The sequence below is a fragment of the Apteryx mantelli genome, chromosome 2, assembly GCF_036417845.1.
Source record: "Apteryx mantelli isolate bAptMan1 chromosome 2, bAptMan1.hap1, whole genome shotgun sequence".
NCBI classification, from domain to species: domain Eukaryota; kingdom Metazoa; phylum Chordata; class Aves; order Apterygiformes; family Apterygidae; genus Apteryx; species Apteryx mantelli.
The window spans coordinates 164,493,112-164,519,757 of NC_089979.1; the positions used below are offsets into that span (position 1 = coordinate 164,493,112).

General features: G+C 48.9%; 2 protein-coding genes across 3 annotated transcripts in view; both read right to left on the reverse strand.

The window, feature by feature from the left end:
* Positions 1 to 327: 327 nt before the first annotated feature.
* Positions 328 to 11,008, reverse strand: LOC106490265 (solute carrier family 22 member 13-like). The gene is made up of 10 exons (XM_067292535.1): positions 10,637 to 11,008; positions 7,422 to 7,525; positions 6,487 to 6,641; positions 4,996 to 5,164; positions 4,508 to 4,628; positions 3,733 to 3,827; positions 3,151 to 3,365; positions 1,510 to 1,618; positions 1,016 to 1,225; positions 328 to 455 (listed from the first exon to the last, which is right to left on the reverse strand). Exons 1-10 carry the CDS (start codon positions 11,006 to 11,008, stop codon positions 359 to 361), a joined length of 1,647 nt encoding a protein of 548 aa, XP_067148636.1. The 3' UTR covers positions 328 to 358.
* Positions 11,009 to 18,800: 7,792 nt separating this feature from the next.
* Positions 18,801 to 26,646, reverse strand: part of OXSR1 (oxidative stress responsive kinase 1) — an 88,563-nt gene continuing 80,717 nt past the window's right edge. The window contains exons 14-18 of one of the 2 annotated variants that reach the window (XM_067291982.1): positions 25,524 to 25,597; positions 24,538 to 24,590; positions 23,390 to 23,458; positions 22,341 to 22,405; positions 18,801 to 21,489 (exon numbers count right to left, since the gene is read on the reverse strand). In XM_067291982.1, the coding sequence (XP_067148083.1) occupies positions 21,415 to 21,489; positions 22,341 to 22,405; positions 23,390 to 23,458; positions 24,538 to 24,590; positions 25,524 to 25,597 (336 nt within the window). In that variant the 3' untranslated portion in view covers positions 18,801 to 21,414. The remainder of the gene's footprint in view (positions 21,490 to 22,340; positions 22,406 to 23,389; positions 23,459 to 24,537; positions 24,591 to 25,523; positions 25,598 to 26,646) is intronic. The other variant, XM_067291983.1, reaches the window with a different exon arrangement.

Below are 26,646 nucleotides of genomic sequence, written 5' to 3' on the forward strand. Positions count from 1 at the left end.
CTATGCTGCAACAGGTGACTCACTTGGACAAAGTTTCCAGGCTCATGTTGCTGGAGACAAGAGATGAAAGAAGAGAAGATAATGTTGCATCCATGTTTCTGACTTTTTTTTCTTTCCTTAAGTTAACAGCTTCAGATTTTCTCCAAGGACAGCACTGGTGAACACCAGGGACAGTATGCAGTGCCCAAAGGCAAACCGTAGAGGGAGATACAAGAAGGCAAAAAAAGAAAGGAAAAAGAAGGAATTGGCAGTGACTGCTTGACTGAGAGAGCTGGTGTACTGTAAACGGAGACCCTGACCATCCTCAGTGCCAGCACAGTGCTCAGTTGCCTTTGATTATGGCTGCTTGCAGGACCAGCTAGAAGTATGTGGTCTCTGCGTACTCTTTGTCTTGGCCACCACCTTTTGCTTTCACGTGTCCATTTTCAGAGATGCTCTTGGCATTTTCACAGGACCTAATGAAAGGAAAAACAGTTAAAAAGCAGACAAAGACCCATTCTGACTTGACACGAGCCTTCTCCAATGAGCCTGGGGAAGGATGTGTAGCTTTCAAACAACTTCCTTCCCATTCATCACTCACTCCCTCAGTGACTCCAGATACCCTTCTCTGAGGAGGCCAGCTAAAGCATCGAGGTGCAATTCAATCACATTTTGTGGGGAGAGGGGAGCTGGGCGGTAGGTGATATCTAAAGCTGGAGGTTACGGTTGCGCAGTATTGGCATTTCCCTGAGGAGGGCGAGGGGAGACAAGGGAAGTGCAGGACCCTCCTGGAATCCCCCCATTTCATGGGCCTGAAGGAAGCGATGAAAACCGTGGGTCTGAAATACACCTTTGGGCTTGGTTATAGAGGCAAATGGCCTGAGCAACTATTGCAGAAGAGCCTCCCGTCAGCATGCTTCTTGGAATGAAAATCACATTTACTCGGTACCCTTGTGCATGGTCCCAGAGGAGCATTGTTCTGGGGAAGGAAGTGGTCTGTCACCTCCAAGAGCGCTGGGGACATCGGGGCACCCACCTGTGCTGGGGGACAGCCGTTTCTGTGTTGTCTGTCAGCTCTGTGCCGCGGGTCTCAGGCAGCAGAAAGCAGAGGAGCCCCCCCAACACGGGGGCGCTCCCAAAAATGGCCATGGGCACGGCCCGGTGGTAGCGTTCGAGAAGGTGGATCAGCGGGGCGATAATCCCCGCCACCCGCGCTGACATCGAGCACAGCCCCACGGCGGTCTGCCTGCAGGAAGGGAGCGGGAGCGGTAGGAGGCACGGGCCAGGTCTCGGCCCCCCAGCTCATCCATCGCTGGAGCCAAGGTGGCACAACCACCCCATGGCCTCCCTCGTATCTCCCTGACGATGCTCCAGCCAGCGGGGCACGAAGGGCCCCATTAGCACCAGGTACAGTGCACTGGGGCACATATCATGACGGGGATGTGGTTCAAGGAGCACCGTGTCCGTCCTCCCGCTGCTGAGGTCAGGGTCACATCCATCCCCAGGGAGAGCAACAGGGAGAAATCTCACCTGACAACGGTGGGGAACAGCTCTGCCGTGTACACGTAGGAGGTGGAGAAGGAGGCCGAGGCAGCAGACTTCCCGATGACGGCCAGAACAGTGATCACCACAGCCAGGTCTGAGGGAGAAGAGGTGGCCGCTGTGGCACGGGCACCCAGCACCGCTCAGACCTCAGATGAGGGCTGCAACGGGACACCCGGCCAGAACCGCAAACCACGCAGGAGCTATCAACTCTAAACAGAGCCTGAACCTGGACCAAAGAACAGCTCCAGTCTGAGCTGAGAACCACCCTCCTGCCACTTTGCCTTCTTCTCACCACCCCAGACATCAGTTTTCTCAGAGGGAAACTCTTTCCCAATGGGTGGCCCAATGCCCTGCAGGTTCTGCCCTCTCCTGTCTCAATACAGCTGGCAAGGGAAGAGTTGGCTGGTCCGGGGAGGTCCCCGCGAGGGGAGAAACTGGCACGGGCCGTCACTGCACCCCTAGTGCTGCCAGGAAGGAAGCAGTCCAGAGATCTAGCAGCAAGGCAGCCTCTTCAGCACTAAAGTCAGGAAATACAACTGGGAATCACAGAGAGAGGGAAGGGCTGCCTTGCATCACAGGGCAGCACCTCGACAGACTCCCTCGTCAGAGCAGAAACCCCATCCCTAAGGCTTCTCCGGTGATCTCCAGCAAGCAACAGAAGGGTGCTTTAATGGGATGAGGAATCCCAGCTGCTCACACAGGAGTGGTGTGAGATGAGCTACATCCTCCCCTTTCCAGAAAGCAGAGCAGGAGGAATTGCGCTGCTGTGGTGACGTGACCACAGATCTGACATCCCTGGAGCTGGAGCAGGTTCAGACAAGGTCATCAGCCTTTGCAAAGAGATTTCTAGGAATACAAGAGCCAGACAGCCAATTCCAATGGATTTTCCAAGCAAATCTGCCACCTAAGCTATTGGAAATTATTCCCAGTGCATCCTTTCTAGGAAAATACCTTCCGGACAACTAGCAAGGAGAACCCAGATTTCCTAGACCACCTGTGTTGAGGTGGGCAGTTTACTGATGGTCACTTCCAGTCACTGGCTCTGCAACAAAGCCCTTGGATTTTTGAAAGCCTGAAACTGGAGCAAGTCATTCAGCCACCTCAGTTTGGTGGGAGGTGTTCAGCTGGAAACATGGTGCCAGTGACCACCACAAGCATCTTGTTTCTCTTCTCTTTCCTTGACCCTTACTCGCAGCACTAGCACAGCAGCAGGGGCAAGGATATGGAGTAAAGGGAAAGAACGCGGAGAAACAGAGAAGAGGTCATTTCTTTTTCCTGCTCAGTTAAGAAGGGAAACTTACTAGCCTTTTAAATGTCTTGTCTTCTGCACCTCCCTGAGAGGAGATGATGGTGTGTAATGGGCCCTGCCTGCCAAGGGCAGGGAGCTGTTGAGGGGCCAGGCACAGCTCTGAATGAGAAGAAAGTCATGCTGAGAAGAAGCCAGCACATTGGGAGTGCATGCCCTTGGGACCATGGCCCTAGAGGCATCCCAAATCCTGAGAGAGAGTGTGAGACTGCAGACAGGCAGGCTGGGAGGATGGGGACTGGACCGGAAAGGGAAGAGACAGGGTTCTGCAGTCCTCTGCCCCAGAGGCTGTGCTCCTGGAATGGGAAGAGGTTGCTCACCTTCAGGGATGCCAGTGGTGATCAGACACACCAGACCACTCAGCAGAAGGAGAACACCCTGGCATTTCCTCCTCCCAAACCACTGCAGCAACCAGATACAAGAGGCACGAGCTGGGATTTCCACTGCTCCAAAGGCAAGTTGCGTCAGGTAGATGTCCAATCCAAAGTTTGTTACGTTCAGACTGAGCCCATAGTAGACAAGGCTGTTCACAAACCTGAGAGACAAGCAGAGTGGCATTAAGCATATATATTGTCCTTGAGTGAATGCAATATTGATCTCTACTGCTGACATGTTGACCATGCCCAGAATTTGCACGGGGACACAAAATCAGTCCAAGGCCAGGGGATACCCAAAGCTGGAACTACACCAACCTTTCTCACAAACCCCACTGCACCCTGAAGAGCCAGCTTCTCCCCAGGCCCACAGATGGTCCAGCCTGGGTGGCAGAAAGGTGGCAGAAGCAGAAACATACATGTACATGAGCCCAGAAGCACCAAGTGAGTTTACAGTTCTCACCAACCCCCAATCCCATCTTCACTTCACCCAGCAGTCAGGAAAGGGGGGATCAGAGGATGTCTTACCAGGTGCACGACATGATTAAAGTCACCTTGAGGAGGTGCTTCTTCCAGAAGAGGTCCATAATACTTCCAGACTTGGTCTTTGCCTCAGGCTTCAGCTTCAAAATTCAGAAAGCCACAGTCAGAACAGAGAAAGGAAAACCATATCCAACTCCTTTTCTTGTTGATGTCAAAGAAAGACTTCCCCAGCTTCAGCAGGATGGGCTTGAGACTCCAAACTGTTCTGGGGTGAATGACAGCTCAGTGGGGCTGGATTCCCATGACTATATGGTCTAGGTGCTCAGTGCAAGAGCTTGATGCAGAGGTTCCTCAAGACAAACTTTCTCAGTCTAGGGGCTTTGGGGTGGGCAGGGAGGAAAACCCCATTTAGACATTGATTCATGGCAAATCAGTCTCAAGAGACAGTTCTTGCTCCTCCTCAACACTGGTGCAGTCCTCACTGTTGAAAAGCTGAGGAAGAATGTGGGTCCTCTGCATACCCCAAGGTGGACAACAGAGAGCTTGGGACTACTGCAAGTCTCTTCCCTGGTTTTGTCTCTCTAAAGTTCAGCTGAAGCTGGAGTTGCCCACATTCCCTCCACAAATAATCCCCAAGACACATGCAAAGATGATTGCCAAATGACCTCAGCTCCAGGAGCTGCTGCAGACCTATTTGGATCGTGAACCCCATCTTTCCTGGACCTTTACTGACCCAGTTTAAACGTGGTGCATTTGGGAAACCAAGTGCAGGTGCAAGTCTCTCAGGAGAACAAGCAGTTCCCCATACATCTGTTGGTACCTGCTCAAGGAGCCCTGGTGGGATGGTGCGTTTGTTGATAGATGCTGCCTTCTGAAGGACCTTCTTAGCTTCTTCTACTCTCCCTTTTGTCATCAGCCACCGAGCCGATTCTGGTAGGACCCTGCCAAGGAGATGAAATCAGGAGATGCCACCACAGCCTACTGAGCTTCCTCACAACCCATCTCCCTGTGACCACTTCCAGCAAGCAACGAGCATCACTTGTGGCTGAGAAATCTAAATACCTCTTCAGGCCAGGCTTGGCAGGCCTAACTTGAGGCTATAAAGTCCACACTTAAGTACATTAACCAAAGCAGCTTCTGGTCTCAGTGGTCAGCGCCCCAGGGAGGTGAGCTGAACTCAGCAGAAGCCCTTCCAGCATCTGCACTATAATGGGGCAGACCCAAAATGGTCCTGAGCCTCTTGGCTGCCACCCCTCGCACCCGCTGCTGTCTTGTCTGCAAGGAGCTCTCTGCCCTCCTCCCACTTACCAGAAGTAGAAGAAAAGAGCAAATAAAGGAGCAGATCCTGCAATCTCTAACAGCCTCCAGTTGCGAATACTGTAACTCAAGCCAGCCAAAAGCATCTGTCCGATGGCAAAACAGCAGTGAGAAATAAGCACTGCGTGGAGCCGGTAGGAGACACCAACCCATTCTGCAGCTGAAAAGAACAAAGATTTAGGGCCATCATTGTGAATGGTTTCCCCTGATCCAAACAGCATGCTTCCCTTGGAAAGAGCTCTCTAGTAGGTGAGAAGAAGCCGACAGAGTTCTGGCGTCAGAAACACATCTGAATCACCAGCACTTTGTGAGCTGTTACACCTCTCTGGAGACTTGGTTGGTCCTGTCAGCCAACACAGGGTTATACACACTAGCATGGACCTCTGCAGCAGGACACGAAGCTTATGTACCTCACATCTCTGCTATCAGTGTTCACAAAGTCATTTGTGCTCCAGAACCATTGGGATCTCTACCTACATTGATCACCTGACCTAGAGCACTAAGAGGAGCTCACATTGCCCCCATCTGAGTACTGGCATGGGAGAGAGACTCTATGCGGCTCTCACTCTGCACTGGGGATAGGCAGAAGTGCCAAAGGGCAGCTCAAAGAAAGACCTGTCCTCACCCTTCTGCATCACTCCCTGAATAAACCCACTCCAGGAGCCACTGAGAGGTATCACAGTGACTGTCCTGCTCATGTTAAAAATGATTTGTCCCTTGGGAGGCCTCAGCCATTGCATGTTCAGTGAGGGGTTCTGGGGGTACCTGGTCTTGTCTCTCCACAAAGCCTGAGGTCAGGCCTTTCAGAGGTGACTCAAGGTTTGCCCATAAACCTCCAAGTCCCATTTTACAAGATACTTCAGTGCCACAAAGTACCCATTTGAAAAATGGGTATAAAAACCTTCTCATTGCTGCACACTTCTGCTGAAAGAGTCCTTGAGACCTGCCAGTGAGAGGGACCGGAGTGACACAACAGCAGTGAACTGTGAGCAGCGAGGTTGCGGCTGTATTTCATCTGTCTTAACCCAGACAGCATTTGAAATGGCCTCACAAAATAGGGGATCTGCTGACAGTATGCCCTGCACCCAGAATCAGCCATGCATGTCCCTGTCAAGGGCTGACAGCAAACCCTGGGGCAGCAGCTCCTTCCCTGCTAAGGGGGCTCCAGTCCTGGCCCCACAGCCCGGCTCACCGGGGCTCTGTCATGTGCTAGAAGCTACTTAGCTTCTACTGCTTAGCTGTTTGAAGCCTAGGGCCATCTTCTCACTGAGATGAGGTCTCCCTACATCCAGCTTCTCACCACTTTTGCAGGGTTGTCTTCCCTGATTTGCCTTTCTTGGAAGAGGAGGACAGGCCCGCTACAGAGCTGTTCATTTGGGAGGGAGCTTTGTAATACATGCAAGATGAGCTTTTATGTCCCTTTTTCTATTGCATCTTGAGAGGCCACATCTTTCTGCCTCAGAGCAAGGACATCTTACTCACCTAAGGCCAATACTGTTATGGTGATCCCTGACACAGAAGCTCCCACGACACACCTGAAGGCCATGTATAGATAAAAATGGGGCACAAAGGCAATTCCAACACCAAATAAGCCCTGGATGAGGATGGAGATCAGAATGACAGGCCGGCGACCGATTCTGTGGAAGAAGAGAGAAGACACAGATGGTATCTGAAGAGATCCCATGGGCATGGCAAAGAGACCAATGGAATACACGCTGATTTGGGGACCACTCACACCTAAGGAAAGGCAACCTCTGGGTGAAGAAAGCTCCTAAAAGCACCCCAGGAAGGAACAGACAGGAAGAGCAGCTTCTCCACTTCTGACAGATGCCATGCCAGCAAAGGCTAAAGGAGATGCTGCTGAAGTAAGCCGCCCTTGAAGAGCCTCCATGTCCTCTCCCTTGAGGTCAGCAAGGATCAGCCTGAAAAGGACTGCATTCCTGGTTCACATGTGAAGAACCCTGTACACATACTGTGCTCTTCTGCCTTGTGAGCCCCCATGAGGCTGTGTCTCTCACAGGAGCTGAGCACCTTGCTCAGGATCATGGTGAGCTGAGCAGAGCCACAGAAAAGAGGGGGCACCTGGCCTGGTTGACTCAGCTGAACTTGGGTCCAACTCTGTGCCAGAAGGAGGTGTCTGGGACCCCTGGAGACACCTCTGGGTATCTGAGACACCTGCTGAGGCTTGACCTGTGATTCCCTAAGGATCCCCCAATGGTCATACCTGCCTCCTTCTCCCATCACCTCTCAGACGTCCACAGGCATCTCGGATGTCACAAGATGCTCTGAATCAGGCAAGGGGATCAAGCCCCATGGAGTGGGTTTCATGTTCAGTGCATGGACACATCCTGAACTCTTGGCTGATTTGTCTCTGGGTGCTGAGCAATAACTCCAAGCAGGTTGTTGGGTCTCCTCACCTGTCACTTAACGGCCCAAAGATCATGGCTCCCAGGAGAAGCCCCAGCATGTAAACGGCCTGGGAGATGGCATTCAGGTCCTTCTTGTCGCACACAAGGTCAAACTGGAGGAAGGAAACACAGCTGCTTTTGCTCTCAGCAGGCCCTAGCTGGGCAGCTGCTTTATCAGGATGGGCAGCACTGCTGTCCCCGTGCATACCCAGGAATCGGTAGCCAGGCCCTTGCTCCAAACCTGGGATGCGGAGATCCCAAGAACGCATCTCCATCATGTGCATGAACAGCACAAGCTGGAGGTAGGACAGGCCCACGGGGCCTCGGTCCAGCTCCTCACGGTGGGGCCCCTCTCCTGAGTGCTGAGACCTGCGAGAGTCCCCTCCAGAGCAGGTTCCTCTGAGAGACCCTCCTGGTTGGGAAGTTTTGCTTTAAGTGAGACCTCCGGACAAGAATCCCAGCACTTTGCTCCCTTCCTGGCACTAGTCTGTGTCAGGCCTCTGTCCCCATGGCCAGGTATTGAGAGAGGTGGGGAAGGGCGAAAGGAGGAGGTCAGGAGAGGGGTGTCCTCTCTCAGATGGTTTCCCAAGCTCGTGGCTGCGGTCACCCTTCCAGCCATTCAGCCTCCAGTCCGAACGGCCTGCTCTGTCGAGCGTTTTCCCAGGCAGTGATCAGGGCACCAAGAAGGGATGTTTAAATCTGCTCTCTGCTGACATGTTGGAAACCTTATGGCTGAGGTGTCAAAAAAGGCAGTGATTATTTCTTTCCCAAAACCTTCCTTAGAACTACCAACACCGTTTGCTCCCTGACTTTTCCTCCTTTCTCTCTTTTACTACTGAAATGCAAAGAGAAGAGGGAAAGGACTGGATTATTTTATTGCCCTTAAAAGCCTGGGGCGCAGCTGAAAAACGCAGTTCTTTACTATGGACTCATTTTGTGGCTCCGCTCTTTCCACTCAGACTCACCAGTCCATAAGCAACATGAAGTGACCACACAGAGTGGGACATTGTATTTTCAGAGCATTTCAGCAGAGACACAGGCTGTACCTGTGGTGTCTGGAGCCCAGCCCAGGCAGACTTTAGCTAGCTTTGACCTTGTGTTTTCATTCCAGCAGCAGCAAAGTCAGGGCAGGATAGGAAACACATCCAAAGTGCTGGAGGGCACAGTCAGGCCCCGAGGCTCTCCCGGCTCCCAGGACCAGCATGACTTGGCAGCCAGTTTGGGGATGTTTGCACCAAGCTGCTCTCACAGCAGGAGATGCTGTTGTCCTGCTCCAAATGATGAGCTTCTGCATGTGCAGCTGAGTCCTACCAGTCTGAGCTCTGATGCCAACCCGTGATAACAGAGTAGCCTCCTAGGACTCACTCCTGTCTGCCTTTGCTGTAGTCACACAAATGTGCAGCTGGTCCATGAATGTGTGGGTGCAACAACATCTTTAGACACGGAAATTGACCCGGAAACAGATGGCTACTGAGGATCCTCCTAGAGAAACTCCTGACTTGGTGGTAAAATGTATTCCAGAGACCACATGGAGTCCCTGGAAATGATGGATGTTGGAGTCTCTCACCCAGTGTAGGTCAGAGGAAGGTACACATGAGAAAGGGCTGGAGCTGGGAGTGGGGAAAGAGGGAGGGAAGGAGAAGGGAGGAAGGAGGAAGGGAGAGAGAAGACCAGAGGTCCTGAGAAGACAGGGAAGTCCACAGAGACAGAGCCTTTGCTCATCTGCGGGTGTCATGGGACATCTTGTCTCAGCTCTGAAGATCTGTGGAGGACCCAGAAAGACCACTGCCAACCAGGGCCCTTGGGAGATAAACGTCTCTCTGAAGGAAGGTGATGTGGGTAGAACCAGGCTGAAAACAACAGGAAGGGAGGATCTGTGCTGGAAATCCTCAGCACAGCCAGAATGGAGATGTCTGTGTGTGAGATCAATCTCTCACGCAGTAGTGTCGCACTGGGGAGCCTCTAGAGGCAGCTTCCATTCTGGAGGAAAAGTGCAAATAGGCACTGAGGTCTATTGGTAGGTAGACTGATGCACAGAGACAGTGGGTTTTCCTTTGTCTGTTCTTGCTGATCAGAAAATTTGGCTTTTGCTGTCTTTCCCCATCAGGATGGGAAATTTCATCCTGACATGGTACTTCTCTGCCAAGTGGCCACATTTGCTCTTTACTTCTCTGGTTTTCAAGAGGAAAACTCTGGTTTTGGTGCAGTGATATTGCCAAAGAAGGTGCCATTCTCAGGACAGGATCTGCACTCCTCCCCACATCATGTATTTGAGTTCCAGCCATCACTAGGGGTGCTGGTGTCCCTGCTTTTTTTTTTTTTTTTTTTTTTTTTTTTTTTTAAGTGACTGTCTTCCCTCCTGGGAGGAAAAGAACATATGAAATACTAATTCCCAGGCCAAGTAGTTTCTTTTGGAGACCTGTTCTGTAGTTGCCTGCATCTCAAGAGCATCTATAGGAAGAGATACCCAGGGAATAGGACATATAGGAAATACACAGAGATGACAAAGCATTGAACTAAAGTACAACTTAGCACTGCTCAGTGGACCTTGTTGGTGCTGCTGACGTTCCTGGTAACCCCCAGGTGTGTGGCTTTGCAAGATCTCCTCTCCTTGTTAAACCTGGCACCTCCACGCAGAGTGAGAAGCAATGAGGAACCCAGGCTGTTTGAGTCAGACCTGAGCTGAAGTCACCGCACGAGGTGACAAAGACCCTGAGGTAGTCATTCCACAGCTGCATGCCCTGACAGTCCCCCCCCCCCCCCATTGCACAAGAGTGGAAACCAAGCACTGACCCTCCCCTTGGCCCCAGGCAGGGTGTCTGAAGCACAAAGCAGTGCACAGGGACAGACAAGCTGGAACAGTACCTCCAGGCTGCAGAGCGGCAGCTGGGGCAGGGACACCCAAAAGGTCCCTCCACGCATGGTGCGCCACGGGCCTGGATGCTGGCATGGGGGGAGATGGTGTGCAGAGCACACGCTGGACTCACCGGTTTGGCCTGTGGCCCTTCTGGTCATCTACGTTGTGATCTGCCTGCACACAACCTCCCGGGGACCGCACCTGGACTATGGGAGATGGAGCCAAGGTCCCCAAAATACACCTGAGGTAAATCTCAGCCTGGCCACACCATGACTATCAGTGGCATGAACTGCACTACAGGACAGGGTGGCTGTTTGGGCGGCCCATCGTGTCCACGTCCCCAGAGCATCAGAAGGCAATTACAGACCTCAGTCAGCAGGGATGGCGTTTGTGTGGAGGGGTACACCCAGCCGTTGCTGCACTTCTGCGTGGCGTTTAGGCCATGCACCACGATGGAGTCAAGGTCCCAGTCCACAGGTGAGTACATGGAGCACTGCTCGTATGCCCCGCTTGCGCCCCGGGGGATGGTGAGGTTCAGCTGCTCGTCCTCAGTCAGGTTGGGGCCGACCGCCCGGATCCAGCTGGTGTTGCAGTAATGGGGCACGTCCACCAACATGAACACTTGGCCAAGCATATGGAAAGTAGACAAAAGGACTGGGAGGGAGAGCAGCACTACCAGCCATTTCTGAAATAGCCCAAACTCCCCCAGAACATTTATAATATCTCCAAACACAGACATGGTGACGACTCCTATGGTCAGGCTGTACTAGAACACATCGCTTAAATGAACAAAAGTTTTCAATGGACAAATTAATGTTTAAACTCTGCGAGCACTAAAACCCTAATCAGATGTGATAAAACGCGCGCTTCCATCAGCATATTCTCCATCAGCCCAATCAACAACCTGCTGGCGCCCTCTGGGATGCACTTTGCTACCTGTAACTCCCTCCGTTTTCCCAGGGCAAGAGCAAAGGTGCCAGAGCACTGCTGCTCTCAGCAACAGCACAAGGACAGTGTGTTTTGTCTCAGTCTGGCATGTCTCCCCAAGCCTCCTGAAGGCAGCCGTGCTGCAGCGCTTGAGGTCTTTGTCAGAGACGGGAGGCTGTGAGCACCCAGAGGAGGGCTTGGACCCACGCGCTGGGGTTGCATCCAGGCACCAGAGGAGGGAACAGGAGGTGAGCAGAGGGAAGTGGTTCAGGAGCCTGGGGCTGGGTCCCTGCTCTGCCGCGGCCTCCTGCTTTCGTCCCCAGCAGGTCCCCATGGTGCTCAGAGCCGTTGCTTGCCTGCCAACATCTGCCTGTAGACTCCTCCTGAACGGTGGCTTCCTGCGGAGCCGAGTCCACTCTCACAGTGCTGCTCCCCACACTGGATCACCCCAAACCCGAATGTCTGGACTGTGGGGCTGAGCCCTCCTCAGGGCTGAGATGGCTCATTAGAGGCTGAGCACCTGGCACTGATGCAGTACAGCGAGGGCGCAGGATGCACTGCAGCCCCAGTGGCCACTCCGCTCTGTGTGCCGCCCGTGGGTCAGCTCTCACTCTCTGCTCCAGCAAAAACCATCAGCTATTCCCTGGGGTATTTGTTCCCTATGTATCTACACCCTTGTGATCTGCACCAAAGCACTTCCCCAGGAGATCAGGATCCCATCCAAGGGACTGGGACAACACAAGCCAAAGAGTTGTTCATCACAAGGCACCTCATGCCCTGCACCCCAGTGCTGTTGGGGCTGACACAAAGCCACCGCCTCACACTTCATGCGCTTCCCCAGCCCTGTGAAGGAGGGCACCCTGTACACTTTGGGGGCTATGGGATCATTAGGAGAGCAGGGACTATATGATGGACACTGGCGGTTAAAAGCAGGCACAAACCTGCAGGAGCACCATGGGGCCCTAGCCCCCTTCCTCTTCGTAGTGCTTCCTGGACCAGTGATGCAGGAGCCGCTGTCAGCTCTTCTTTGACCTCCTACCACAATGCAGAGAGGGGAGAGCCATGCCCTGTAGATCTACATGCGCAGATCTACAGGGAAGTCTTGCCCGTAGCTGAAGTAGACTGCTCCTGCAGTGACTGCAGGGGCTGTAACAGCCTGGTGCCCATCAGGACGTGGTACTGGTGTCCTCTGCCAAAACAAAATGCAACATCTCCCTTTGTGATGATGTCCACATTCAGGTCAGAACCTCCTGGCCTCCATTTGCACCTTGGAAGAGATCTGGATTCATATCCTGGGACCTCCCTACTGCCAAGGAAACTGGCCAAGGAGATCCAAGGCCAAAGCCAGAGCTGGGGACATCTGAGGTAAAGAGGGATGGCAGAGCCAGGGCTTGCCATGCTCCCTGAGGCAAGGAGGCACGAGGCAAGGAGAGGTGAGGCAGCTCCTGTTGCAAGAGGGGCCCCACAGGGAACACCGAAACAGTCAGCACAGCCCTGGTGTCAGTGACTCCGACTGCCTGCGCTGCAACCCCGACTTCTGGCCATGGGGCTGGAGGTATTGGGAGCCTGGACCCTGCCCTTTGACAAGAGGGTATTGCCCTCTCCTTCTTCCCAACCTCACTTTGGGAAGGCCCTGAGCCAGCAACCAGAACAAAACCTGTAGAAAGGGACCCGGCAGACAACGGCTAAGGAGATGAGGAGAAGCACCATAAATGATGCTCTCCTGACTCTTATCAATGAAAGTCAGTGCTAAAACCCAGATCCTGAAAATGCCCTGCCCAATCTGCAGTCACAGCCAGGTCCCATTTGCCCTTGGTGCCTTGTGAGAAGAAATTGTTTTTCTCCTAAAACACCTCCTGGGGAAGGTGTCCTCTGACTCCTCACCACTGCAGAGTTGCCTCCCCACCAATGCAATTCAGAGAAGGGAGGTCATGAGACAAATCCTCCCCACAGCATAGGCCACGGGCTGTCTCAAAAGGCCCAAGGGGAAGAGGAAACGAGCATCCTGGTTGGGGTCACTTAGCAGCCAGTGACCTGCTCCAAGAGGAGACATGTTCGAGTCATTTGGCATGGGCAGAAGAAGACAGTGAATTCCAGCCAAAGGAGAGAGACGATCCTTTAAGCTTGACGTCTGCCTGCATGGGAAGGTTTCTTGGACACAAAACTATCTCAACTCTGGTGCAGATGAACTGGTGCCCTGGATGTCCTGCTCTGCCTGGCATTGGAAACACCGAGGTGGAGCATGGGGGACAGAGCTGGCACCACATTTACAGGAGCGGGGAGGACACCTGGGGCCTGGACCGAAAACCAAGAGAAGGAGTGGGAACCCCTTGCTGGAGGTTTCCAACAACAGAGAAGGAGGCAGCAATGGTTAATCAGGCTGAATTCACACCTCCCAGCAGGAAGGCTGAGATGGCCTCTTGAGGACCTGCCCAGCCCATGTGTCCATGAAACACATCTCCAGGGCCTGACAAAAAATCAGAAGGAAGCCATCTGCTGCAGTTCCAGGGAGAGCAGGTGCACTGAAGCCAAAGCACAGGATAATCATCATCTCCAGGCAGGCCTGGCAGTAGCTCAGGACACCCCAGCCTGCAGAACACCATTTACCAGAGCACAAAGCAATCAGAAACCAAAGAATGCTACAAACCTGAGTGACCAGCGTCACCTCATGGTCTGCGGGGTACACCCAGCCACTGCTGCACTTCTGCGTGGTGTTTAGGCCATACACCACGATGGAATTGAAGTCCCAGTCCACAGGTGAGTACACAGAGCACTGTTCATATGTCCCGTTTGCATCCCGGGGGATGGTGAGGTTCAGCTGTTTGTCCTCAGTCAGGTTGGGGCCGACCGCCCGGATCCAGCTGGTATCACAGTGATGAGGCACATATGAGACCATAAAAATTTGGGAAAACTGGTGGAAAGACACACTGAGGCATGGAAAGGAAGCGAGCACCACCAGCCATTTCTGAAATGGTCCGAAATCACCAGCCGCTTTCAAAAGTTCCCCAATGCCTGACATATTGTCAGCTTTGTCTGGAGCAGGACAATGCTGGGAGAGACTTTTGTGGGGGCTGGAATTAATATTTAAACCCAAGACAAGCTCTGCAGACGTAGGCAGCCTCAGCAAATATGTGATTTTTTGTTAGGATAGACTTAATGCCTGATGTTTTACCCATCGTAAGTACAGTGTGTGATATATTAATCATCTCTGTACCACCCACTAACGTACAGCATCTGCTACTGGCTAGGGCAGAAGGATCCCTGTTTCAGGAGACCTGGATTGCCCCTCCACCAGGATCGGCTGGCACTGACTTGGGAAAAGACTCACTTTCAAAGTATTTGCAGGAGCTGCTGAAGTGCTGAAACAACTGCCTGTCCCCATCAGCTCCACTGCTCGGGTAAGCAAGGTTCAAAGGGGGCAAGTCAGTGGAGCATGACGCAGAGCTGGAAAAAGTCCAGGGGAATAAATGGGGTGATGCTAACAGATGAGTAGAGCAGGAGACAAGGAAGGGTGGCCAGCCAGTTGGTTACAATCCCATGAGAAGGGAGACTCCATTTCCTTCCTCTTTTGCAGCTTCCCTGTGAAACCATGAACAAGCCACACGCAGGACGTCTGCCTTTCACACAAATTCTGGGCCACTCCGTAGGCTGGTGGGGAACAATGTCCAGAAAGATCTGGGGAAGGCATGTAGGCACCATCTTGTGGATGATAGAAATATCTCTGACATAGGCCAACACTGCTCGAAGGAGGTTTTGCAAATCTCAATTCAAATGCTTCCATGCACTAAAATGACCTTTGAAAACATGAGATTCAAACCAGCTCTGTTCACCTCATCCCAGAAATGGGAACAGCCTGGCACCCCTTTGGGATCTCAGGTGAGGCTCCATGAGGCCATAAAGCCTCCAGAGGTGCCCAAAAGCAACTCAGATGCTTCTTCTCCTGCCCTCAGATCTAAGGGAAGAGCAAGAAGCAGAGCATTCAGGCTGGGATCTGTACGCACAGTGTTGCCATTAGAAAAAAACACAAATTCCAGGAGTTGCAACCCTCAGAAAGCATTGAGGAGACTCTGGCACGCACTCTGCAGGAGAAGACATTTTCCGTTTGTACACTCAGCACACAGGAGGGGAGACACCAACGATCAGAGACCAAACACTATTTGTACAGGAGCATAATGGAAACCAGATCCCGGCTGCCCTGCTTGGGTTCACCAGAACGAGGCAAGCCCTTTCCCAGAGGGAACCCACAAACACCCCAGCTGCTGGGCAGGTGGTGCCCACCCTGACGTAGCTGGAAGAGAGATGCTGCCCTCAAAATAAGCCCTGCTCAGCAGACACATGCAATGCACATCAAAGATGGGGCTAAGCAGACAGACCTTGAACCAGGGTAACTCAGTAGCACACTAGCCATTCTTACTGTGTATTTTGTGATTGCTAAAAGGTGGACCTGGGAAGAAGCTGTTCTGCTCTGCCTAGCTTTGGAGAGCCCAAGATGGAGCACAGGGGACAGAGCTGGCATCATATTTACAGGAGCAGGGAGGACACCTGGGGCCCGGACCAACAACCAAGAGAAAGAATGGGAACCCCTTGCTGGAGGTTTCTAACAACAGGGGAGGAGGAACCAGTGGTTAATTGGGTCAGATTCACACCTCCCAGCAGGAAGGGCTGAGGCCTCAAGGGGCTCTCGAGGACCTGCTCAGCCCATGTGTCCACGACACACATCTCCAGGGCTTGGGGAAAGATCAGGAGGAATCCATCTGCTGCGCTTCTAGGGAGAGTCTGTGTGCTGAAGCCAAAGCACAGGAAGAGCATCATCTCCAGGCAGGCTGTCAGCAGGGTCTACAGAGACAGAGGCTTCAACCAGTATTTAAACCCAAGATAAACCCTGCACCTGTAGGCAGCCACAAGAGACATGTAAATCTGAAGAAAAAGCAGTGCACTGCATTGGGATTTCTACTCACGTTGTGTTCCCATTAAGTAAACAAATTCCAGGAGTTGCACACCATCCAGGGGAAGTTCTTTTCTATTTGCAAACTCACCACTTGGGAGGAGAGAAAACTGTAAGAAGGTGATCATGAAGTAGTAAGATGAGCAGGGAAGCCCAAAGGAAAGAAATACTGATCAGGAGAGCAAGCTAGTGCCCTTTGGGGTGGGGGGATGGAAGGGAAACCTCAGCAAGGCACTGAACATCTTTGTTTTATCCATGTGTTTCTCAAACCCTAAAACACAGGTTCCCCTGCAGAGCACATAGGGACAAAACAAGTGACCAATGTCATGCTGATTTTCCTCTTAAAGGATATAAGCAAAGAGCAACAGGTTCTTCAAATAAGTCCACGTAAAAGAGGAGGAGGAAAGGAAAAGGGTAGCAAGACTTGAGACAAAGGATCATTGAGTAATCACTCAGCAAATCTTTCCATTAATTTTCAGTTAGGAGGAGGTTGACAGACAATGTCAAGGATGGAGACAAACTCTAGGAAAAGGAATAACCTCCTGCAGTTTAATGCACTCAAGAAGGGAGATCAGGTTGTTTCCATATCGGGGGGGCAGAAAGCATTGACAGAGCAAATCTTTTTACTGAATTTAACCAACATTAGAGGCAGGCAGGACAACCTAAGGCAGGAGATAGATAAAATGCAACAGTGTGAGACACCTCATGGTAAGCACCCATAAGGGGGAATGTCCAAGGACATGAATAACTGGGGCAGACTGGTCACCTGCAGGAGGACTATAAGGCAGTGGTGTAAGGCAGCAACATAAAACAGCATGCAAAGGATTGGAGATGGGAGTATGATATAATTCTCTGGGGCTTCTTAAACACAGCTTGGCCAATTACAGGAGAGACTGCTAAGAAGTTGTCTCACAGGCACAGGGGACTAGATTCAGTGACCCTGAACAGCCCTTCCCATTCAATCTACTAACCTTGGAAGTAACATTCACTCAGAGTCTCCTGGGTCTGCGAGGAAAGACAAACACCTTACCCTTCTAAAAAATGAAGGATCAGAGTATGGCAGACTAACTCCAAGAGCCTTAGAAAGAAGAACGAATGGAAGAGGCAGCTTGGAAAGTGCCACCAGCCAAGATACAACACTCTTGTTTAGCAAGCATGTGGCATTTCGGAGCAACGTCTCACACTTTGAAGCAAACACTGATGGGTTCATTCCAGTCAAGAGACCCGGGGATCATGCCTGGAACTGCATCTTCCCTATCTGCTCCCAAAGGACGCATGCCTTGGCATCGTTAGCCCATGAAGTCTAGAGACTTTTCTTTCCCTCACTCTGAGCAGGGAGGAAAATCCTCTGTGGCTGTGGGGGAGACACCACAACCTCCCTGAAACAAAACCCTACTGAACCCTGCTAAATCATGCCCACAAAGCTGACAGCTTGAATAAACAGGGTTTAAATAAACAGGGAAACAGAAGACAGACATCAGGAAAACATTTCCAAAAAGAGCTTGAGCAGGAATTATTGGTTAATTTTAATTCTCAGGTAACATTTCCCTTTCCAAAACTTTCCTTCCTTCTCAGAAGGCAAGAAATGCTGAGGGATGTGAAGGAGGATGGAAGACTTTGGGGTTTCTCCAAAGCTGTTCAGAAAGGAGGCATGCAAGAGGTAGCCAAATATACCCTCTGCTTGCAAACAGGTGCAGCAGAAGAGGTCAGCCCTCCTTTCTTTTGCATGACACTAGACACTAAAGTTTTGCAGTCAGGCTGGCAGCTGCCAGCCAAGGTTGCTGTTAAAGGCTGACCACAACTGGGGAAAAGCTGTGCAGATGCTCACTCTTGTTTAACTGACAAATTACAGCATACACCATGACAACTTTACTGACATGATGACAACAGCTCAGTGCCAGGTCACAGAAGAGTTTTCATTCTTGTGATTAGAGGTTTATTGACAGTCTGCCACGAGTCTTATAACCCACTCAAACAAGAGCTTTCACTCCAGGCCCCTTCCCATTATCACAGCTCAACACATGACTGCTCACACATGAGTATGATGCAGACAACAGTACTGCTGCTTAAAAAGATGAACAGCCCAACTAGAGCGAAGAGTCACCAGGATAGTGTGATACGTGGATATGCCTCAGCTCTGCCTCCCACCTTCAATGCATTTTGTTGAAGTCTTGGCTTCACACTTAAAATGTAAGGGAGAGACTTCAGAGTTGCCCCTGGATAAAAATCTAAGGCATAAAAAATGAGTATTGTGGAAATCGAGAGGATAGAAGGGGAGCCGTTGATGCTCTACATGTTTCTCACAGCATAAACTATCTCACTTGAATGGCAGCCTGTGCCATCCTTACATGTTCCCAGAAAAGGGAAGCTTGTGCCCAGCTGCACAGAGTTTGCACAGCAAGGAACAATTTTTTCAGCAAAAGACAAGCCCTCGAGTATGATCCAAAATCTCCTCCTGGTGCCAGCTCTACACACAGGATGCCTGCAGACCATCCCATCCCTTCCCCACCAAGTCTTCCTTGGTGGCTGTCGAACCTCCTGCCACCCAGAGCAGAAACACACTAGATGGTGTAGACATCATTCGGAGAAGCCCCTAGGCCCCATCCTCAAGAAACACCACACAGTTCAGCATCACTAAAACAACACACCTAACACAAGACAATGGACAATTTGTTCTTTATTGATTAAAAATTAGAGAGACATGCAGTAAAATACAAAGTCCAAAAAGGAAAAAAGCCTGAATATTTTACATCTTTCATTATAATCTACAATACACCGAAGCTGTGAAGAGGATCCTTTTTCATTAACAAAGCATTGTCCTTAAAGTAGGAACTAACTTAAATACCAACTGCTTCCAGGTACAGATCAGAATTTTGCACATCACCACCCCCCAAATTCTTAATGATGCTGGAAAAGAATCACAAACAGCATTGGCACTTACTGGAACACCACCAGAAAAAAAGTTGTCTAGCACTGTAATATCCCAAGCAAAAAGTTTGGATCACTACCCAAAACATCTGGAGATCTATATAGCAAACAACATCAGCTTCTTCCTTACTTATCTTCCTCGTTTAAAGAGCTAAGGAGCATTGGGTTAGTGTGAACTCAGGCTCTCCAAGTCCTGGCTTGGGGAAAGCGGGGAATAATTTAACAAATAGGCACTCCGTTGTCCCATCTGAGCCATTTGAGCCCTACACTTCTCAGCACCAGTACACAAAAGACCAATGAGGTCCTTGGAGCATGCAGGCAGAAGGAAAAATAATACTGTACCAGGACTAGCTGGTCTCTGTATCTTAAGGGTTTCCAGCACGTCCCTATCCATCCTGGGCAACATGAAGATCTAGATCCCAGCCTGCTCTTCCCAAGCCAAGAAGCACGCTGCGGGGGAAGCCGTAGGCAGTGCTTGGTATCAGACAACAGGAGGAAGGGCAGTGCCAGAGCTGTCGCACACACGCGCATGCACACCCACTCGGCCAAACCCAGCCACCGCCAGCTCCCCCGACAGAGGACACCTCTCGCTTCCTCGCCTTTGGAGAGCTTCTGCTCAGCACTCGGGGCCACTCTCGCTCCCACACCTTCCTCTTCCTCCCCTTCACGCTCGCTAGCGATGGGGCTCTGACTAGCTGGCAGCACCCATCGGGACCTCCCCAACAGTCAACTACAGGCTAAAGAAACAAGGGCAGTAGAAAAAGAACATGCGCAATTCAGGAAGCTTCCGCAGCTGCCCGTAGAGAAAATATATAAATATAGACTGTTCATCAGAAGACTTTGAAATAAAAAAGTCCTAATTGAACCCAGTCGTTCCGTTTTAACACTCCATTTCTGCATTGTTTGTGGCCGACGGAAACCAAACACGTTTCCATCTGCGTGTTAAATTACAGGCTTACAATTTCCGTGTAGAAAACATTTCAGCGCCAAGAACAGTTACAAAGGCCAACTGTGAAACAGTAGGAAAAAAAAAATCAACACCATTTATTATTCACATATTGCATTACAAGTGTCTCTTATCAAACGCAAAGTATAATTTATACTATTCATGTAGAAATTCAAATGAAACACCACATAGAAACAACACCTAAACATGAGTTACATGGTTTCAGTGACATCCTGATCAAATGTCGAGGCTTGGATTGAAGAGAAGGCAGACAACCCAAGCAATTAGTGCAGGAGGGACAGTTCAGAGCTCGCTTGCCTAGTATACCGCTCTACCGGCAATTCGTTATTGCTGTAAAACACAACAGGGATGGTTCCACGTGTACCAGTTTGCAAAGGACTTGGAAAGACATCAGGGAGGATTCGCACAGCCAGGCACCACACACTGGGTTTCAAGAACAATTTGAAGTGCATATTTTCCAAATGCTGAGTGACACACAACTCCTCTCCCTCTGACCATCGATAGTTTATGGATCATCTGAAAGATCCGTTTCCAGACAGAAATGCCTCATTCTTCTGCTTTAAGAACAGACTACATCTAAGGATGCAGAATGAAAGACATGTTTTGAGGAAGGACTGCTTAATGTAAATTAAAAGGTTCAGCCCTCATGCCATCCCTGGCACTCATGTGGAGAGAACCAAAATGGTAAAAAAAAATAAAATAAAATTAAGGCAGTTTACAAAGGAAAGCTGACTTCTAACACCTCAAAGTCAAGGAACTTCTCAAAAACACAAAAACAAGGGAAGAAAGCTCTCCCTTCTGTGGGTTAAGACTTGGCTCACTTTCTCAGGCACAAGCATTCAAACCAGCAGAGTTTTTAAAATACAGCTGAAGAAAAGCAGATTTCTCAGTACTCCAGGTGACCCAAATAACATGTACACATTGGTGTTTCAGATGGAAGGAGAAGCAGGTGGGTGAAGAACAAAAAAAAGATCCGTTCAATATTAAAACTTGTGCAAAAATAGCAAGTGAAAAAAAAATGAAACCACATGTAAGCAAACATTTAGGCAAGATCAGAGCAGTGGAACCCCCTGCTTCGTACTCAGTAGTATTTTTCTTTAAAGTAAGGCAATAATAAAATAAACATGCAGGCAATGATGCGTTGGATCTGCATGTCTGAGATGACAGATACAAAAACATGAGAGTTGTTTACAAAAGGTGTAAACGCCATCGGTAATTTTAGGAAGGTTTGTGATCCTATTAAGGAAACAATGTTAAAGCTTCTAGGAAGGGGCTGTAGTTCAATTCTTTGGCAGTAGTGGTTTTTTTAGGCTAACAGAAGCATTACGAATATGCACATGTGGGTTCTTGGTTGGGAAACATCTTCTGGGACCATTGTTTAGCTGATGCTGAGCTGTGCAAATCCTATAAGTTTGCCATCATCAGGAATATCCGAGCCTTCAACACCAGATGCCTGTAACACAACAAACAGATCTAAATAGCAACACCCATGATGCATCCTCGGATACGCACTATGTTATGCATCAACAATGTGCATCAGATACAGTCTGGAGAGGGAGCAGTTACAGGACAGCTTTGTACTGTACTCAGCAGGTGGCAGTATCCAAAGTTAAAATTGTGGTTTTATTATTATTATTTTTTAGCTAGGAAGGGCTGGGACTGAAGTTTTGCCAATGTCTGCTCCAACTAGGGCTATGTGCAGTATCCTGGGTGAAACAAAAACTCTCCTTACCCACAAAAATGGTCAAAAATTATAATGGCATAAGTTTGTTTACCTACCAATAAATTGGTTATACCTTTGCTTTGCCACTGTAATTAACACTCAGTTTCACTGACTCTGAAGGATTCATCTGCTGTTGTCACTCATCTCCTAGCTTTTCTTCCATTTCCTCTCAAAGACAAGGTATCTGGACCCTCCCCATTCTCTTCCTCCAAGAAAAGATTCAGTGGTGTTTCTTTGTCCACTTACCTGCCCTGAAGCATTTCTATCCTTTTGGGGCAAGCCTACACTCCAAGCACAGAAAATACACTTCTGTAACATTTTATATGCTTATTAGCTACGATAAGGGAATGTCTGGGTTAGCATATCATCTCACATAGTTATTTAACCCAGGTGCAGCTCAGAGGACACAAGCTAGGAGTCTGCATTGCCTACTGTCAGAAGACCAGTGGGGACCTTTGGGAAGGAAGGGAGGATTCAGAGTGCATACATTAGATGCCTACAGTCGACATTATAGGCATCTATATGCAGTGTTTTCTTTGCACAAGTGACAACTTGTTCAATTAGGGAACAGGAATAAATACCAGTTTGAAAGTGACGGATCTGTTTGCTTGGGGCTCTTCCACAATTTTCTGCAAATTAGCTGCAACTGAAATCACACACACACAAAAAACGGGCAAACATTAGGACAGGCTAGAGAAAAACATCCCAAACGCATTAAGGCCTCTTTCTACTATGCAGCAAATTTAGAACATTTAAGAATACAGGGCTAAGAAAAAAAAAGTTTGGTCTCAATTAGACTCGAAGTCTGCTTAATCTAAACATTTAAACTGAAAATGCTGTCACTTGTTACTATGGATTTTTTAAAAGGTAGTTATGTTTTTCTGGAAGCAGTGGGATTAGTATTAATAAATGGCCCAACTGCACCTGGAAATCCAGTTAATTTTGCACTAGCAGCATCTCCAGATGTTGGGGCCAGTATCTAAAGAACAGTTTTGCTTGCTGTAGTTGAAATATACAGGCAGTGCTGACAGCTTAAAAGTCTCACCTGCTGCCTAAAAGGATGCATTTAGTTAGCAAACTTGCTGGAGGCATTCATCTGGCTATTCAAACGTGCTTGCAGTGCAGCAACACGTGCTGCTGCCTTAAGCCAACTGCATCACATGCACAGCACACTTCCCTCCTCAGCCCTACCAATGAGTTCCAACACCTAAAATAAAAAGCCTGGCTGATTCCAGTCCCAGACCTCTCTTGCGCAGAACCTGTAAGCAGTACAGGCTTGTGCAGTAATTTGGCAGTGCATATATGTCAGATGAGGTCAATTTAACTAATATTGTCAGACAGGAAAAGTTAAGGATTTCAGCTCAGGGAGAAGACATATGCATTGATTTGGCTTCATGTTTCATTACAAGGAACATTTCTTCATAAAGTTTCTAACCAGATGATATTTGTGTGGACGGGGGGGCCCAAACATACTGGTACAGAACTGCCACTAGAATTAACAGCAGTTTTGTAGAGCCATTGGGGTAGAGAACCAAGGCCACAGTGAACTGTCCTAGTACCCACAAATCAGGTCATTTTAAACATACAAAAATGACAAATTGTTAGAGAAGAAAAAATAATAGGTAATTACCTATTACCAGATCTCTGCCATCAACAAGACCTGCCGAAATGAGTTCTTGAGATACACCATCAGCAGTATCTGTTGGGGAGAAACACAAGAGCCAGTCACTACATAAAAGAAAATTGTCCAGCTGATTATGGTATCGCACAGAAACCTAAGCCTGTATCAGCCAAACAGCAAGAATATTAAGTTTACATGAGACAGATACTAGCGTGTACACAGGGTGCAGTCTTTCTTTTCAGACTTCATTTTTCTAATACTGACCAAAAAAAGCCTGTCTCTACTGAGCTGAAAAAGGTATCAAATAGTCACAGGACTGTGAAATTCCAGACCTGCTTCTTTTCTGCCCTTGTATCTACAAATACCTAGGCTACTCTATACTTTGTATGGGCAGAGTCTTTAGCTTTCTCAAAGACTTCAGGTGCTCATGTTCCCTTCAAAGTCAATGGAGAAGGGAGTCCATTCACTCAACTCAGGGCAGATGACTAAATGCACCCCACTGAAGATGTATGCCTCCTTGATTGTGTAGTGAGGCAGCCTAAAGGACTACCTGTTGCAAGTCAGATATCTAACTTAAGTTCCAAACTTCCATATCTTCTCAGCAATACAAGGGGGACACCATTTGTGTTAGCTACTCTGTGGCAGTTCAGTGACCCTGTGGGGAAACAGACCTTCCACGTGGAGGGCATCAGCCCAGCAAACCACAATATCTGCATTGAGAGGTTCTTCAGTCATTCACGTTTGAGCTACCCTTGTTTTCAAAACAGGACAAAAGCCACAGAGGGCAAGGAAGGAGACCTCCGCATACCTTCGTTCCTTTTTATGCCAACTAGACTACTGCTTAAAGCACTGCAGTGAGACAGCTTTGAACTGTGTGTCAACCTGAGCTGGAATTCATTAAAGGGCTGTACCTTAATTATAGCCATGGCAGTTTTACAAAAGGGGTCTCTTAATGCTCCAAGCACGAGCTCCAAGTGCTCGTGATCAGCCTGACCATAAGGCAAGCTCTAGAAATCCCAAGGCCTTTAGGAAGCGAGTGAGTGTGCTGTGGACAGACCCTCTTACAGTGTTTCCATACACACATCTGCACAACACCAAACAAAGGGTCCCCGTTCACCAAAACCACCTTCACACTCTGGCATTCCCCACCAGCTCACCTCTCCCTGGGGTAAATTCAAAACGAATATCATTGAGTTCTTTTTTCGAATTCCTGCGGAAAGAAGAAAATTTTATATAGAAGAGGCTGTTCCATTTCACTGATCAGTGTCCCGATGAAAGCGCTGTCATTGAAGAGTCAGTCTGTGAGGAGAAGTGAATTCAATGCACCCTTCCCCCTCAAAGGGCAGAAACCTTTGACCTGGGTTTGTGCCTGGAAGCAGGGTTCTCCGTAACAGTTTGCCTGTCAACCTGACAGTCTGAGCAGGCTGAAGCTCAGTATATATGATGGCCACCTCTCTGGTGTAAGGCCACATCGTTCCACTGCCTCCGCAACTCATAGCTGCCAGATTTATCCTTGGAGCACATCCTTTGGAAGAAGGAAGCACTAACTCACTCTGTAGGTGCACACAGAGGTTACATGACTGTCCAGGAATGACTAGGAGATGATGCTCAGAAGTTCCAGTCCAATGCCTATCAACAACCAAGATGTCTAAGGAGATGAGAGGCAGATTCCTTAAATCAGAAAGGTCAATATGTGTAATGATGGTAGAGAGCACTTAGAATCCTTTCTCTCCATATTCCTCACGACACAAACCAGAATCCATGTCTTGAGCTAGGTAAAAGCTCTGCACTCTCAGAACTGGCCAAAGTCTATAAAGTTGTGCCTGAACAGGCAGATGATGCAAAAGGCCAGGATCCCTAATCCCTTCCTGTTCACCCCACTGGATTTTAGGAAGACTTAAACAAATATTAAAATCTCTTTCAATTTGCAGTTCTTGCCAAACTGGAGAGGTAGGTCAGATAAAAACTGTTTTTCTGGGTCCCAGTTTTGGAAGACCGGGCAAAATCTGAGCTGGCAAAAAAATATACCACCATCACCCTTTTAATTAAAAGGACAGATGGCAAGATGTGCTACAAAATCTTCAAGTGGCCTTCCCTACAAAGGCTTACTTTCACAGAGCAGGTCAGTCCTTTGTGTCCTTACCTTAACCTTAGTACAAGGCTGATGGGGACCTTCGTATCTTCTTGTACCGGGGCTGCAGCAGGGGCAGGTGGAGCCTGCAACAGGATTAGATTATTTTAAAGCAAGTTAATATTCCCTTTCTCTAGTCTTAAAACTAGAGATAACCTTGATCAACTATAAATATGAAATATCACAGAAGTTTCATACATCACTGGAATTATGATACTACCATGGAAAACAAGACAGTCAAACAGGTGAACTTTATCCTTGAACTGTAATTATTCAGGCAGTTCTCTCTGCACTTGTTTTTAAAGAAGAGAAAAAGTATTTGACTTTGAGAAATGCCAAACCAGCAGGACACCATAAGAGGTGTTAAAGTATAAAGAGACTGCTTGCTTTGTCTCAAAAAATTAAGGTTTGGTGGCACTCACGGCAGTTTCAAGACATCCTGTGTTTTAATCCTTGCTCTAAACATCTGTTTTTGGAAATCTCACACAAATGTGAAGAGCACTGAGGAAAAAAATTAACCAGCAGATTAGCATATACTCTCAATTAATTTTAGTGAAATCAAAGGCTTTTTTTGAGAGCATCTAGTAGCAATTTTTCCCTTCTAAATTACTTCCGATTAATTGGCGTCTGTAGTCACAGCATTTTATATTGTTCACAGCAGGAGATTTCCAGCAAGAAAGATCCAGGAGGTTTCCACCTTTATAGTGTTTGTGATGCTTTCAGGAAAGGGCTAATTGTTAATCAGACTTCACGCACAGAAAGAAGTTTGGTTGCTCTTCCATTGTGCAAGTCATCTGTACTGCACATGCTGATCCAGAGGTTTTAAATCTGCAGTAATTAGGCAGACAGCACGCTAGGCTGATAATTTCAGCCTGAAAATCTTAACCAAGTACTTTTTTCTTTTTTTTTTTAATCATCTGGATCACTTGTTTTTTTTCCATGAGAGAAAAATTAACCCCTTTTACTTCATCTGTTGCTCTTCTTGTTCCAATGATTCAGCTCAGGGCTACTGACCACAGTCTTGTTTAAATTAAAGCCAAAAGCATTCCCAGGTCAGTGAAAACAAACAAGGGCCCACAGGGAAGCCCACAGATCTGCAAAACAGTAATCAACCAAGCTGCAAGAACCAGAGGAA